Consider the following 14,859-nt stretch of genomic DNA (forward strand, 5'->3'; position numbering starts at 1 on the left):
ATAAAGAAAAATAACAGCTCATCCTCCTATAACAGAATAACAATCCCCTTCCTCTCCAGTTTTATTCCAGAATTCCCTCTTTTAGGTGAGAGCCACGCCTGTAGAGTTGTAGACCAGCTGCTGTGCTCTCTGTTCAGGGTGAGACAGTTCTACCAGATGTAGCCTCCGTCGTCCGCCTCGCCTTCCTCCTCTTCCTCCTCCTCTGCTTCCTCGCCGTTTTCCTCTGCCTCCTTCTCCTCTTCATCTTCCCATCCAACTCCGCTACCAAAGTCTCCTGAATATCCAGCTACATCATCTGGAATAGGTTGATGAAATAAGTATTAGGATTAAATTTCCCAAAGTTTTGATTTTTCTAAGCGTTGCCTCCAGCAGCACATTTAAGGTCAAGGTTTAGTCCAAAGATATGACCTGTTATTGAGGTGAAACTTTTACAATATACTTGTTAGACTCCAAAAGTTATAGATTATGCTACAGTTTTTTCCCCACCCTAGCCCTGTTGTTCCTGTGGAGTTTCACAGTTTAGTTTATTGCCACACACAGGTTGATGATTTTGTTGATGGGGTTGCTAGTTCTTTGGGTACTGCCTTAGACAATGTACCCCCTTTGAAAAAGGAAGAGATTTAAAAATAGAAAGCTGGCTCCCTAGTTTAATGCAGAGCTGTGCACTTAGAAGCAAAATGCCATTAAACTGGAAAGAAAATGGCACTCTACATGCCTATGGGAATCATACCTAGTCTGGAAAAATAATTTTCTGTTGTATAAGATGACCCTTTGTAAAGCTAGAGCAGCATATTTCTCCTAATTAACAGAGGAGAGTAAGAATAACCCAAGACATCTTTTTAATATAGTTGCCAAACTCACCCAGAGCCATAGCTCTGTTGAACCATCCCACCTGCTCTTACTAGTAACGATTTTATGGAAATTTTTATCAATAAGACTGATTCTATTAAAAATAAGATCATTAGCATTATTCTGCAATAAAAAATGTTTTTTTTTTTAAGGTTATTTGGGGTTTGGAGTAAAAATAGGTCAAAAAAGTTGATCAATCTCAATAACCTCCTTACCACAATCTGGATTTCCTTGGATTCTGGAGCCAAACATCTCTCCATGCAGGTCGACGCACCAGCATTCACCTCGGCTCTGATCACACTGCACCTTCCTATAGTAGCCGTCCTCATCACAACTGGGGATATAGGTGCCTAAAAACAAGCATATTATGTACCCCCGTAACACATACTACGGCACTGATAGGTTTATGTACAATCACTATTAGTATGACTGTCATTTATTTCATTTCACCTTAAATCGATTTTTTATGTCATTTCACCTTAAATCGATTCATTTTGGAGGACAGGGATCTTTGTGGGCTAGAATTGTTGATGTTAGACTGGTTTTACTATATACAGAGATAGTTTATGTAAATTTGAACCATAATGGCTCTTAATGGTTTGTTTTCATAGCCATTTCCAATATTTTCTTTCCTCTGGAGGTGGCATTTTGAAATAGATTTTTGACTCAACAGTAAGGTTTTGTTTTCCTGCCAAATCAGGTTAATATTTTTTTTTTCCTCTTTTAAGTTTTATAATATAAAAAATGACATAAACTGCTTTCAAAAACTAGCTTTGTTTTCAATCATCTCCTCTGGGAAGTGAGTTTAATTTAAAGGATAAGATTTTTGAAGCTGCAAAGTAATCATGTTTCACAACAAACAGCAAAAACACAACAAACTAAATAAGAAGAAAAAGTAATGAACAATTGTCACTATGAATCAAAGAGAGAATTATTTGAAATGTTTGAAATATTTGAAACCCACTCCCCAAAGCTAATGCCTGCTTTGGAGAGTGGCGGCCTAGTGGAATGCTGGGGGGAATCAGCTATGGGTCCTTAGGCAAGAAGGACCCATAGCACTGAGGTTGAACCCCACAGACTACCACAGACAACCCCACACTGCTCCCTGGGTACCGCACAATGGCAGCCCACTGCCACTGCTCCCCAAGGAGATGGGTTAAATGCAGAGTTGATTTCATTGCTCTGTACTTGTGACAGCATAATGACAATAAAAATGCTGGAAAAAAACAAAACACATGCATCCAAACAGGGTCTGGGATTAAAGTTGGATGAATGCAGGTTCTTTGGATATTTATGAAGCTGAAATCTGTGACGGTCAGGGTTCCTGTGTGTGGGTAAGTGCGAATTGTGCATCTCTCTATAGAGGATCTACTGTATGTGGAGAACTTGGGGAGCCTACACAGGTGAAAATAATCTTTATAATCATAGTGATGGGCTTAAAATAGCACCAGAGCCTTCATTCAGTGCATGTTTCTTGTGTGTTGTAGAGGGTTGTTTTGTTGTCTTCAAGTCTCTAGCTTCCCTCAAGTATTTTCCCTGGTGTTTATTGGTTTTTGTTTGGTTTTTAGTATTTTGTATTTTTGCCTCTGTTCCCCTTGGACTTTTATTAAATCACTTTTATCAAACTCATCCGTGCCAACTCCTTTCTGCATTTGGGTCCTCAAAATCTCCAAACAACCTGACAGTGACAGGAAACTGACCTAAAAAAATAAAGAAACAATGGGAACATTTCTGATAAGACGTCAAATATTCAAACATTATTATTCCCGAAGCGTCTTAGCTACAAAATATGTGATTAATGGGGGTAAGAGAAGGCCTTTTCAGTTTTTAAGAAAAATAACTTCACTACATTGCATTGTTACATTGTTTTTTTATTTATTTATTTATTCATGTTGCATCATCAGGTGTAAAATAATTAATTAAAAACACCAGTTTAATATAATGCTGATCTGCTCTACAGCACTGAAGAATAAATATCACATTTTTATTTCAGGTAATATATCCAGCAGAGACATCAACAGCTTTTTGGTTTATTTTACTCTTGCATGGATATGCTGTTGGATGTCATCTTACACAGTATGTCTGTTCAGTTTGTGTTTCCTTATACTGTGTGAGTGGCATGTTAAAACGTAGTGACAGCCTCTGCGACTGAGCTCCGCCACTTCAGCCTCCCTTAAGACAGTCTTGTCAAACTCAGAGCAAAGTTTTCTAACAAGAGCCTCCCTGACCCACAGCTGAGATAACTAGAAAAAACACAAGAAGCTGTTTGAGTTTTCTAAGTTTGAGTTGAAAACAAAAGCTGCTGGAGGGTTATTTGCTGCAAATGCTTCAGTGTGGGGTTTCTTCTGGAGTCAAGTGTCTACATTAACCTTGCTCTTTTCCAAAGCCAGCACTGCCCCCTAATCCCCTCCAGCCTGATTAGGACCTAATCCTTGCTGTGTGCTTGTGATCTCTTTAATTAGCCCCCTACAGCTTCTTGTCTGCATATCCAGCCTCTTTGTTTCACGACTTCACCTGGAAATCTGTAGAGAGTGTGAGGGCAAAAAAGCTGAATGGTGTGACTTCTGAGTAATTGCAATGTGGTATGGTTCCTGGATTTTAGATGACTACCCAATGAGCTTATGTCTAAAATGCAAGTTAGGATTTAATACGCTTTTCAAACTTCACAGCATCTTGCTAAAAAAAAAATGCATTTACCATGTTTCTTCTTGGCCGCCTGCTGCACTTGGATCCTCTCCAGCTCAGCGAGGCACGGAGGCTCTGCGAGAATCAAACAAAAAGTGATGACAGTCAGAAACCTAAAAGGGCTCTTCTAAAACTTTATCTAAATCAACCTTCTTCACAATTACGTTTTGAATTAAGAAGTATTGTGTTTAAATCCCAGAGCATGAGTAATTGTGAAAATTTAGCTGAAAGAACATGTACAAGCTGCACCTGAAGTAGAAACAGACAATTTGTGTCAAACTCACAAAGGGTGAAAATCCTTAAAAGCATTTATGGAAGTTTACAAAAAAAAAGTCTGAGTCATAAATAGAAGAACAAAACATGTTTAGGGATGCACCAATAAATCAGGTGGCCACCCCTTGAGTCAATCTTATGCTTGGCTGGCTCTAAAATGTGATCAGCTAGCCTAAGACTAAAATTCGAATCATCCTTACAGTCACTGAACGCACCATACCAAGCACTACAAGGCCACACACACAACACACAATTATATTAAAATTATGAATTCAGAGGAAGTAAAAAAGATGGAAGACGCTTCTAGGAAAGCAAGTATTTGGGGACACATCTGCTGCTCTGTTTTATTCTTTTGATCATTCAAATGGAATCTCTCAAGAAATATTATTGATCATTTTAGTCAAAGCAAGACCAATCTACAATGGATCCAGACAGCTAATCACACAGTGCAAATATAAAATGCAACTGACAGTTTTACATGTTAACTCTAATTATTTAGAAGGGTATAATCTCAAAAGGACATTTCAGTCTGAAACGAAATTGTTTTATTTTTGGAGATTTGTTCACCCAGGTTGCTAAGACAACAGAGTAATAGTTTAAACATGTTTGAATGGATAGTTGAGGTGTTTTGAGATGAAGCTGTGTAAAATGTTCACCGTCTGTAGCTGAGATGTAACCATGTTACTACGATCACAGAGCCTCCTGCAATGAGAAATGGCGGTAACGTACCAGAGAAAAAGTAGTTCCCATATGGTACGGGGGCGCAAATAATCAACCATTTTTAAGCTAGAAGTATTATGCATGTATTTTATTAGATTATTTCAACAACTTTAAAGCATACCTGAGCTATGTCAGACATTGAAATCAATTTGGACTATTTTATGGCTGCTATCACTCTGCAGCTGAGGTTTGGAAGACAGTTCCTAAAACAACAAATAAGTGAAACAGCTAATCAACGAGGCTGATTTCAGTCTGTTTTTAAAGTGAACTATTAGGTCATTATCAGTGATGAAACATATATACTAGCCCTTTAAACTGTAAATATCGTTTATAGATAACTACAGCTCGAACAGCTCCTCAGGCTTGTGACCCAGCCCCTCATCTCAGCTATTGAAGAAGAAGAGATAAGACAAGAGGATAAGATTTTTTTTAACCAAAATTAAAGACAGAAATGTTATCAAAGGATTTCTCATGACAGGAGACTGTCACACAACTTTATGTCCAAAAACCTAAACTATCCCTTTAACTGCATAGTTGCGTAAAGATGAAAGCTCTGTTTTGTGAATAAATAAATCTGGTATGTTGCACTTCTTTCGGATGGGTTTTAAATTATAAATAGTTTTGTCTCATCACTTGTAAGATGTTTTGGGTTAGAGAAAGATATTCTGTTTGTGAAAAATTGCTGTGTTTAACAAACAGTTACATCTAAAATAACATTTCATCTGCAATGGAGCGTTTTGCAACAACTGACGATTAGAAATTGGTTAAAATATCCTAGACTGGTGCATCCCAGAAAAAAAAAAAAGTTTTACACATTTTTATTAATTAGTTGAGAGTGGTCTGTCAAGGAATGGATTAGGCAGTCAGCTAAATCTATTGCATTCTCATTAAACACCTGATCAATGCAGACAAATGAGGTTGCCTGCTAAATTAAAGGTCAAATGGAGACATTCCTCATTTCGCATGTTGACTTTGTATTCAATTTTAAGAATATGGTGCATCGTCATACCTTAAGCCAGATAATGCTCTAAAAGATGAGAATCAATACGAGATACTAGACCACTTTTAAGTAAAGTCGTTGAAATATTCGGGAAAAAGTGGCAGCAAGAACCATCATTTCGTGATTTCTTTTCTAGTTAATTAAATGTGCCAACCTGTGCTACTGCATGATCAAAAAAAGGACAGATCTGTTCGGTCCTAAATTATGTTAAAAGTAAAAATTGAAAAGAGAACAGAGAGAGCAATCAGGGACTTAGTAAAAAAAATCAATCAGGACTGCTGCTGCCTGGATTTGAACTTCTAATCATGACAGGTTTTCTAGTCAGAGCTGTATATGAATATCAAACAATCGAGCGATAAGGAAAAATGGCTAAACTCGTAAAACTGCTGTAGGTTGGATTAATTTAATGCTGAAGTTCAGTGAAATTTATCATACGAATTAAAACATAAATATAATATGCTATGCCTTCTAAAATGAATTTGAGCCCCTTAATATTTTTCAAGGGAGAGTAAAATATGTTTGTGGTCATAATAAAATAGGATAAAATAGGAAAACTTAAAGTATAATACTTTTTATTCATTATCAAGCTATTGTCCTATTACAATGTTAACAGTGGATTTTTTTAAGTAATTAGTTTTTATGTATCTCTTCCAACAATTTATAGTGATTCCAACCTTTTCCTTGTGTCACACTAAGGAAAACACTCTGTTTTCAGTCGCTAACTTTACTCACTTTCTCTCCAGAAGCAGAGACACCATTCTGCTGTGGAGACCTTCCCATCTTTGTAGCTGTCACAGGAGTTGAAGAAGGGACGGATGCAAATCTCATACTTGTCCAAATTAATGGCAGCCAGCTCAGCCTGGTCCAGATACAGGTCACTGTTGGTGTCCAGTTTAGAAAACATCCAGCCAATGGAGTCTTTGCAGCTGGCTACCAGGCTTTTTTCCAACACTGTCAGAAATAAAACACACATCACTAAAATCTGTCTCTGCTTTCATTGCATAGTTAAACTTCACTGAGTGAGTTTCTAACCCGAGGAAGCACCCAGCTTGCCAGAGTTGTTCTGCTTTGCATTTCCATGAAGAAGCTGGAACCAGTCTCTAAGGCGATCGCCCAGGTCAGCCAGGTCCTGGCCAGTGCAGCTCTCTGAGGAACAAATAAGGAAATCCCACCACTGTTAGATTCTCCAAAACAAAACTTTCTTTCTTTAGAGTAAAACAGGGACTCTATACTGTCATGCTTCGACTGATTCAAACCACTGATCTTTCTTACAGCTAACTGATGTAGCAAATCACTTTCTCTTTCAAGAAACAGTCATTCAAGGCTGCAGATGAAGCAACATTTCATATGTTGGGCCGAATGGCAGTTTTTATGTGCCCCTGAGCCTCAGCAATCAATGGTGTTTGGGTCTGTTGATAGATTGTGCACACTCTAAATAATTAATTACTACCTGATTGAAAGAGCAGGAATCCACAAGGGGAACTTTTGGCTAACGATAATCCCAGAGTATTGGTAAGTATCGATCCCAGAGTGGGAAGAAGAGTTCAGTGGATTTGCTTAGTGAGAAAATGTGTTTTCTTATTAACATTTGCTGTAACTCCTTAAAGAAACAAAAAAACAAAAAAAAAACGAGTTGATAAAGCAATTTCAAATATCTCTCAAAAGTCAGTACACCCCTATTAATATTTAATTATTTCTTAGTGAGCAAGAGTACATGACACTTTGAACTGATTCCAAATGTCCAAACTGCTGGCCTCCAAAGAGGCTACACCCCTTAGTCATGTAATGTGTTAGTGTTGAGAATTATGAGGAACTGTAATCAATCCATCGATCAAAATATTTTTAATCTCATGATCTAAAATTTACTGACTGTTATATCAATTGCTAATTAATTCAAAGAGTGGATTGTTCTTAACCAGGGAGTTCTTGTGGCTAAGTGGCAGACCTGGTAAACCATATACAGTGTCTGGAATCCACAAGACAGGTATAAGGTAATTAATGAAGTATAAATACTTCGTTAGTGTACTTAAATACACTTTTCAGGTATTTATACTTTACTCCATTACTTATTTTTCTTCCTACTTCTGACTTCTACTCATTGCATTTTCACATAAGTATCTGTACTTTCTATTCCTTAAACTTTTAAAACAGGTGCTCAAGACTGCCTGTGCAAAGCAAAGCCTACAGCCTCCGCTGTTCCTCCCTTATTGCTTGGCTCCGACTTTTCCTCTGAGCTTTAGGAGAGCATGCACGATATTATCATTCAATTCGTAGGAGCAAAACATACAGAAATTAATGCTTATTTAATATGTATTATTTAAAAAATCACCATCAGCATTCAGCATATGGAGATGAGAAATCTGCTTCCTGGTCTGTTGAAGGACCAATAGTAGTTTGGATTCAATCTTTTAAATAAACAGTGTTCGTTTTTTGAAATATATAAGAATTATGCTCTAATTTGTAATTACCGATCTGTTGTTACTGATTTTTAATTGGTTACCCCTGGTTTAATGTTTATAAATATCTATTTCACATCATGTGCCCCGTCCAATGCAGATCATTGGTGCCATCCACATCTAGTGAAAACTAGTGTAATTGGATGAGTCATATAAGGCAAACACTCATTGGTTAGCTAAAGGAAATCATCAGAAGCAAGCAGGTGTTCTTCAAACTGCAAACGTGAATTGTCTATGCCATGCTACAATGTCGGATTCAGAAAAAGAAGTAGAAATGTCTCAAAGGTCGGACACAGGCGAGATCATATTGGGAGATGGAGAGGGAGACCAACAAGACCTCCCTCATCCTTGGCTCTATCTCAAAGAATTTTTCGAAATAGTTGAAAAATTGAGCTTTCCATTCATATAGTGGAATCTGGCTGTTTTTTTTAAAGGTTACTTTATACTTTTATACTTTAAGTAGTTTTTCGAGCACATACTTTTTTACTTTTAATTTAATAAAGAGGTCAAGTCTATACTTCACCTTTTACCAGAGTGTTTTTAAACTGCAGTATCTATACTTCTTAAGTAACAAATGTGTGTACTTTTGAAAACACTGGGTAATGTAATACATGGCTCCCCATAGTCCTGCCTATAATGACCAACAGGTGCAAAAACACATTGCAGAGACAGGAATGATGCAAACTCAAAAACACTCTTTTGCTGAAAACATACAGAGTGAATTTTGTATTATTATTGTTGTGGAGAGGAGAAAATGTTTTATAAATAGATATAAAAAAAAAACACATTTTGTAAAAAGAAATAAAAAAAAATTGAATCCAGAAGAAAATTTTCATAAATGAAAAAAGGTTTGGAAAGTAACATCTTTATGTTCTTACATTTAATGTTTTCAATGCTTTTTTTTTCTTCTTCAAATTAAAATTTTTAATTTTTATTTGATCAAACTCTTATCTCTTTTAACAGATTCAAATAATGTTTTCCAATTTCTCTTTTTTTTACAATGATTTTTAAGAATTGCTTTTTCTTAAATAGGTTTTTATAAATCACATTCTCTTCACTTTAAGCCCAAGAGAATGCGATATGTAAAACTCAGTCTGAAAAATTCAGTTTGAAAGAATGAAATCTGAAAAATTAGCAAAGTGACTTTTTTACTGGGAAAGCTTTCACAGTTTCATTCCTAGATAACAATTTTCTTTTTACTTATAAAATGTGTTCTTTGCTTCTAAATGTAAGGGAAAGGAATTTACACCATAAAAAACATGTGCAACAAAAAAGGATGCAAAAGAAAAATGTACCAATGACAGAAAATTCACAGAAATTAAAGAAGAAAAGTTGAAGTAGAACCAAGGCAACAGCAAAAACTTAAAAAAATAAAAGCTGCAAATTTGCTCTAAAAAGGCAGAAGTAAACCAGACTGCAAGGTAGAAATCACTGATTAATCAGTTGAGATTAAGCCCTCAGTAAGGAGAAAAAAAACACTCATCACTTAGGTAAAAATGCTGTATTATTGTAAAAATTATGGACACCTGTTTAAAGAAACATTTAAAAAAAACATACCTTCTCTTTCTTCCCTGTGGGCCAAAGTAAATGTCTTAACTAGAATAATAGGGACATTTCACCTCATCAAAACTTTAACATTTACTGATATACAACTAAAAATAATCTTATAATGACGGCTTCAAGGTAATAAATATTGCATGGTTTGAAGATCTCAGGACACATCTTACAGGATAAACGTAGTTTCAGTTCAAACAGTATTTTCTGTTAAATTGTTTTTTGTTTCAGAGACTAAAATGAGTTTATTTGTGTGATACTAGACATTTAAAATACTGCAGGTAAAGAAAAGGTACTTGCCCCGTTTAATGTCAGTGTTTGCAGCAGGAGCTGTGGAGCAGGGGCAAAATCCAGAACACATGATCCTGAGGTCTTTCCCTGTGAGGCAAGCTTGCTGCTCCAACTTACACTGCATGAGAGGGCGAGAAAGGCACGAATGCAGATACAATATTTATGAGGCTGTCCGCAGGAAAGAGAGATTGCTCGTTCAGACGAGACACTGCACTTAAAGGAAAGGCAGTGAGAATAAGCTGTCATTTTCCTGTGTCTTTCGCATGCAAGGTCAAAATTAAAAAGAGCACACTAAATCAATAGGGTCCTGGCAGCGGACGGTCCACGGTGATGCTGCTCAGAAACAACGGATGCCATTAATCATAAGGCCACGCTCATTCCGTGTCACCTGTCCTCCTGTAAGCAGTGATGAACTGCCGCCTTGCTGCACCCACGTTATGTGTCAGTGCAGCAGGAAACTACACTTGACTGGTCCTCATCTCGTTATTTAAAGAGATGACACAGCCACTTTCACTTCCCTCTCTGGATGTTTGGGTGTATCTCAAATATACATACATAAACTTATAAATATATATATATGTGTGTGTGTTTGTATATTTCTTTACCTCTGAAACATAGTTGTGTCCATCGGAGCCACAAACGGGCGAAGATGCAGCAACAGGACAAGGCTTACAGCTGCTCTCATGGCCCTCAAGCTGCCCTTGCTGTTTGACTCTGAGAACGAGAAAATAACTTATATTTCAAATTTTCTTAGAATACATTGTGCATATTGCATTATTACCACTGTCAGTAAACTAAATCCTCAACATGGTGCATCCACAATCATACATATCCAATGTCTTTCTTGGATAGCTTTACCTGACATCACAAAAACTGCTTTTACAACTGCGGTTAAATACGGTAGCTAAATCTCTGCATCATTAGACATGGAAACTGTTCTCCAGGAGGCATCTGATTCATAAATGGGGTTAGTTGTGCATTTCGTTCATGCTTCAAAATGCTTATCTTAAATCAGTTGCCTTTCACTTGGTATACACCCCATCAGATCCTGCAGATCATAGTTAAACTCACTTCACAGCTTTTTCCCTGCTGCCATGAGACCGTTGAACTGTTGAAACTCTAATCAAGACTCTCCATCACACTTGTAAACATCATATTTGCAATACCAACATAGCTGATTTTTTTATAATCCCCACTAATGAGTTTTATCACTAATTTTTATTACTACTACTGATTTTTACATAATCTACTGCATTACTTCTGCTACATTTTGCACCATTTATAATTATTTGCACTGCACTGAACCTTTCCATATAAATGCCTTTAGCACCATGACTTTAAACTAGTTTTCATTTTCTCCTACACTGTTTACATTCTGATCGCTGCTGCACTTTATAAATGGAAATATTCATTTCACTGTTGTAAGCTGCTCATTCAATGTTGAAAAGCTGTATACATCAAAAATTAAGTTTTGTATACACTGTATACAAAATTACAATAAAGTTTGTCTAAGTCTAAGTTCACTGTGGATAGTTGCTGCAGAATTTTCTAATTTATGGTAAGCCTGAGGTTTAGGGGTTTGGGTTGTATTTAGCCAATTCTGCCAAGAAAAGTTGTCATATATCCAGCTGGAATTATCCTCCAAAACAGTTGATAGCTAGAGAAAATGTACAGCTTCTGTGCCACTTGGCAACTTTGTAAGGAACATTTAACGAAATACAAGTGGGATATCAAGCATAAGTCTTTGTCACCATCTGGCCACGTTTAACTCAGCCATATTTAATTTGGGCTGCATGACATTCCGATGTCACTGCTGGACATTCGGGTGGTGTTGATCAGCAAATAAATGTGTTGCTTACTCTTCGCATACAACCTGATGTCAGAAATGTACGGGTGGCTAACAGTGGCCCACCAAAGCCAGTTTCGATTATTTGTCTGAAGAGGTTCAGGCCTATGCAGAATGGCAGGGGGCACAGAGCTTCTCCTTGGTGTATTCCACATTTAATGGAGATTTTCCACAGTTTCCAATGAAGGCTCTCAGAGTATTGTTGACCTTTTACAGCTTCAGGCATTGTGTAGTTGTGTAGCATTAAGGGTATAGTTAAAAAAAAAGAAACACCGTCTCCACTTTTAAAAAAATTGCACATGCACAACCCTGTCTCTGCTCCCGAGAGGGAACACCTATTAAACATGTGTGAGAGCGTGCACAAGCCCATTTCTCCTTGCGCACGCTGTTTAAAAGTTGGTGTTACATCGCTTATACAATCTTACTTTACAAAAGAAGATATGCAATTTCTCCACTGTCAGACTCGCCACCAGTAGGTGAAAATGGGGACGAGCATGTAGGACGGCCTTACATAAACATATCACCAGGATGATTGACAATTAGAAGGGCCGCTTATTTTGATGACCCCCCTGGAAAAAAAAGATCATCCTCCACTATGCCTTTAAGTCATAGGCCTTTTTGTAAACAATCCAAACAACACAGTGGGTAGTTTGTCTGATTTGCAAATGTTGGGTGACTGTTCCATCAACCAGCGGTTGGTGTTTGTCTCCTCTTGTGTTTTTACCAATGCTTTCAGCCAGGCACTGAGCTAGAAGGGGGGCTAGGGATGGCCATGCCCACCATTAAACAATCATTGGCCTAAAATATGATTTAGTGTTCCTAGAGGACATTATTAAGACCTCAACCAGTTCCGCTGTACAGAAGGTGGCAGCAGTAATATCCTGAAGTGGAATGTTCTGAACAATTTGAAATTTCTTTATCTATATTACATTATCTATACTAAAAAGCAGTACAAAAAATGTATATATTTAAAAAAATGCATTTTAAATTTTAGATATTTTAAATATATATATTAAAATATATTTATTTTCAATATTTTATATTTAAAATATATATTTTAAAATCTTATATTCTTGTATAGCCAACATTTTTATTTATATACTGCTATCATTTTAATGATATTAATAATAGTTTGTAGAGATCATCAAAGGTCAGTGAACATCTGTTCATGCTGAAACTATGAATTTCATATAAATTATAAGTTGCCAACCAATGAATATAAATAAATTAATTTTAACCTAAAAAAAACATTATAGCAGCACAAACGATAATTTTTGCTGCACAAACGTAGCAAAGTTGATTGACATCAACTGTAATTATTTTTTGCAAATGTGAGCAGGGCCAGGGGAGTGGTTGACCTCTGATGACCCTTGGAGAACATTTTTCTTTATATCTTTAGAATGATAGGAGCACAAATGATTTTTTTTGCTGCACAAGCCAGCACAAACATAGCTAAGGTGAATGACACCAATATTGTCTGATTTCAGAAAAGTGAAGGGGGCTGGTTGACCTTTTGACCTTTACCTTTTCATTAATATCTTCAAAGACAAATCAGCACAAATGACACTTTTTGCTGCACAAACGGAGGCAGGTTAATTGACACCCATTTTGTTTGGTTTGAAGAAGGTGGGTTGGCTGATTGACCTTTGATGACATCTAGAATCATTTCTTTATATTTTTAAAATGGTAGCAAACCAACGGAAATGTTTGCTGCACAAACCAGCACCAACGTTTGACACCAGTTTTGTCTGATTTCAATAAGAATGGGGGGGGCTAACTTCACTCGGGTTAGTTAGTGCTGCATTCACATTACCTATAGGAGATCCTCTGAAATCACTTTGCTTAACTTCATTAGCTTGTGTTGAGGTTAAAAGGGTCATAATTTAGGGGTGATTTTATCTTATTTATTATTGTTGTTTGTCCAGCACTGAGGCTTGGTAAAAACTCCAAACTCCAGGTCGTTGATGTTAGATGCGCTATCTGACCATGTGTCTTGTCTCCCCCTTGCAGAAGTATTCATGTGCTCTATCACAAGGCATCCGTGTGTGGAGAACTGTATAGCTACAATTTTCATGTTGTCATATTTGTTCATATTATTCAAAGCCTAAAACATGTTTAAGTGCCCTTATGTATGCAGTGGTTCCATACGACCAACCAGCCTCATGAGAAGCAAAAAAATAAACAACCTTCCAAGCATAATTACCTGCTGGTAATGCTATTTAACACATGTAAAAACTACAGACATTACCTTTACTGACTGTTTGATGATCTAAAAGCAGTTTGACACCAATGCCTTACTTCACACATGATGCCGTCACATTAAATTGCTGTAGAATAGTCAACTCCATGACAATAGGACTATTTACATAGTAACTGCTTCGCCTGTGCACCTCTTTGCATCTAAATCCAACCATTCTTTCCACGTGTTTGCCTCGTTGCTCAACGTTTTTTCCATTTTGTCCATGAGATTGAATTCCATTCCACCTACCGCCAAGGCAGACATAATTCTTCGGAGTGTGAAATCAAAATTAGAAGATCTTTTTGTAGTTTGCTTGAACAGATCCAGTACCAACAGCTTGCCCATTTAACTTTTTTTAACACTTGACAAAGAAAAAAAATATACATAAAAATATAAAAATACTGTTTACATACATGTTTAGTAAATAACAGCATCCAGCTTAGCTGCAACTGCTGCTGTTTATTGGTTCTGGGAGGATTAGGTACGGCTTCGTTCTCGCTCATTACCCACTGTTTGACATGCACCCCCAGATCTACTCAGCAGAAACTCTGTACATGATGCACTTTATTGAAAAAGATAAACGCCTGTCGCTGCAGATAAGACTTCTCAGGTAGTAATAACTCACTCCATTAATTCGTTTCAGGCTGCAACACTGCTCATTTGCTATTCAATCAAAGTGGAACAAATGAGCACAAGGGTAGATAAATACTTTTAAAATGACATCTTCAACTGAAAAGAAAAAAGATTCTTTGTGAGGAGAGGATTATGCAGAACTTCTATGTGCAGCAGTGCTCTTCCATGCAAAGTGCTGCATACATCTATCTTACACTATATAACCTATTATCATTTTTTATGTGTTTTAAGTGTGGTTTTAAAACTTTTATTATTTGAAAAGTATTTTTTAAGTTGGAATTGTTGATTTAATTAAATAAGAACAGGTTTTATA

General features: G+C 36.8%; 1 protein-coding gene across 2 annotated transcripts in view; it reads right to left on the reverse strand.

Annotated features, from left to right (window-relative positions):
* Positions 1-14,859, reverse strand: part of LOC119774937 (testican-2-like) — a 58,164-nt gene continuing 43,305 nt past the window's right edge. For both annotated transcript variants that reach the window (XM_038272720.1, XM_038272719.1), the window contains 7 exons: positions 10,434-10,542; positions 9,838-9,946; positions 6,560-6,673; positions 6,260-6,478; positions 3,547-3,609; positions 1,065-1,199; positions 1-295 (listed from right to left, as the gene is read on the reverse strand). In XM_038272720.1, the coding sequence (XP_038128648.1) occupies positions 150-295; positions 1,065-1,199; positions 3,547-3,609; positions 6,260-6,478; positions 6,560-6,673; positions 9,838-9,946; positions 10,434-10,542 (895 nt within the window). In that variant the 3' untranslated portion in view covers positions 1-149. The remainder of the gene's footprint in view (positions 296-1,064; positions 1,200-3,546; positions 3,610-6,259; positions 6,479-6,559; positions 6,674-9,837; positions 9,947-10,433; positions 10,543-14,859) is intronic.

This window comes from Cyprinodon tularosa, unplaced genomic scaffold (assembly GCF_016077235.1).
Source record: "Cyprinodon tularosa strain WSP-4 unplaced genomic scaffold, ASM1607723v1 ctg84, whole genome shotgun sequence".
Taxonomy (NCBI): domain Eukaryota; kingdom Metazoa; phylum Chordata; class Actinopteri; order Cyprinodontiformes; family Cyprinodontidae; genus Cyprinodon; species Cyprinodon tularosa.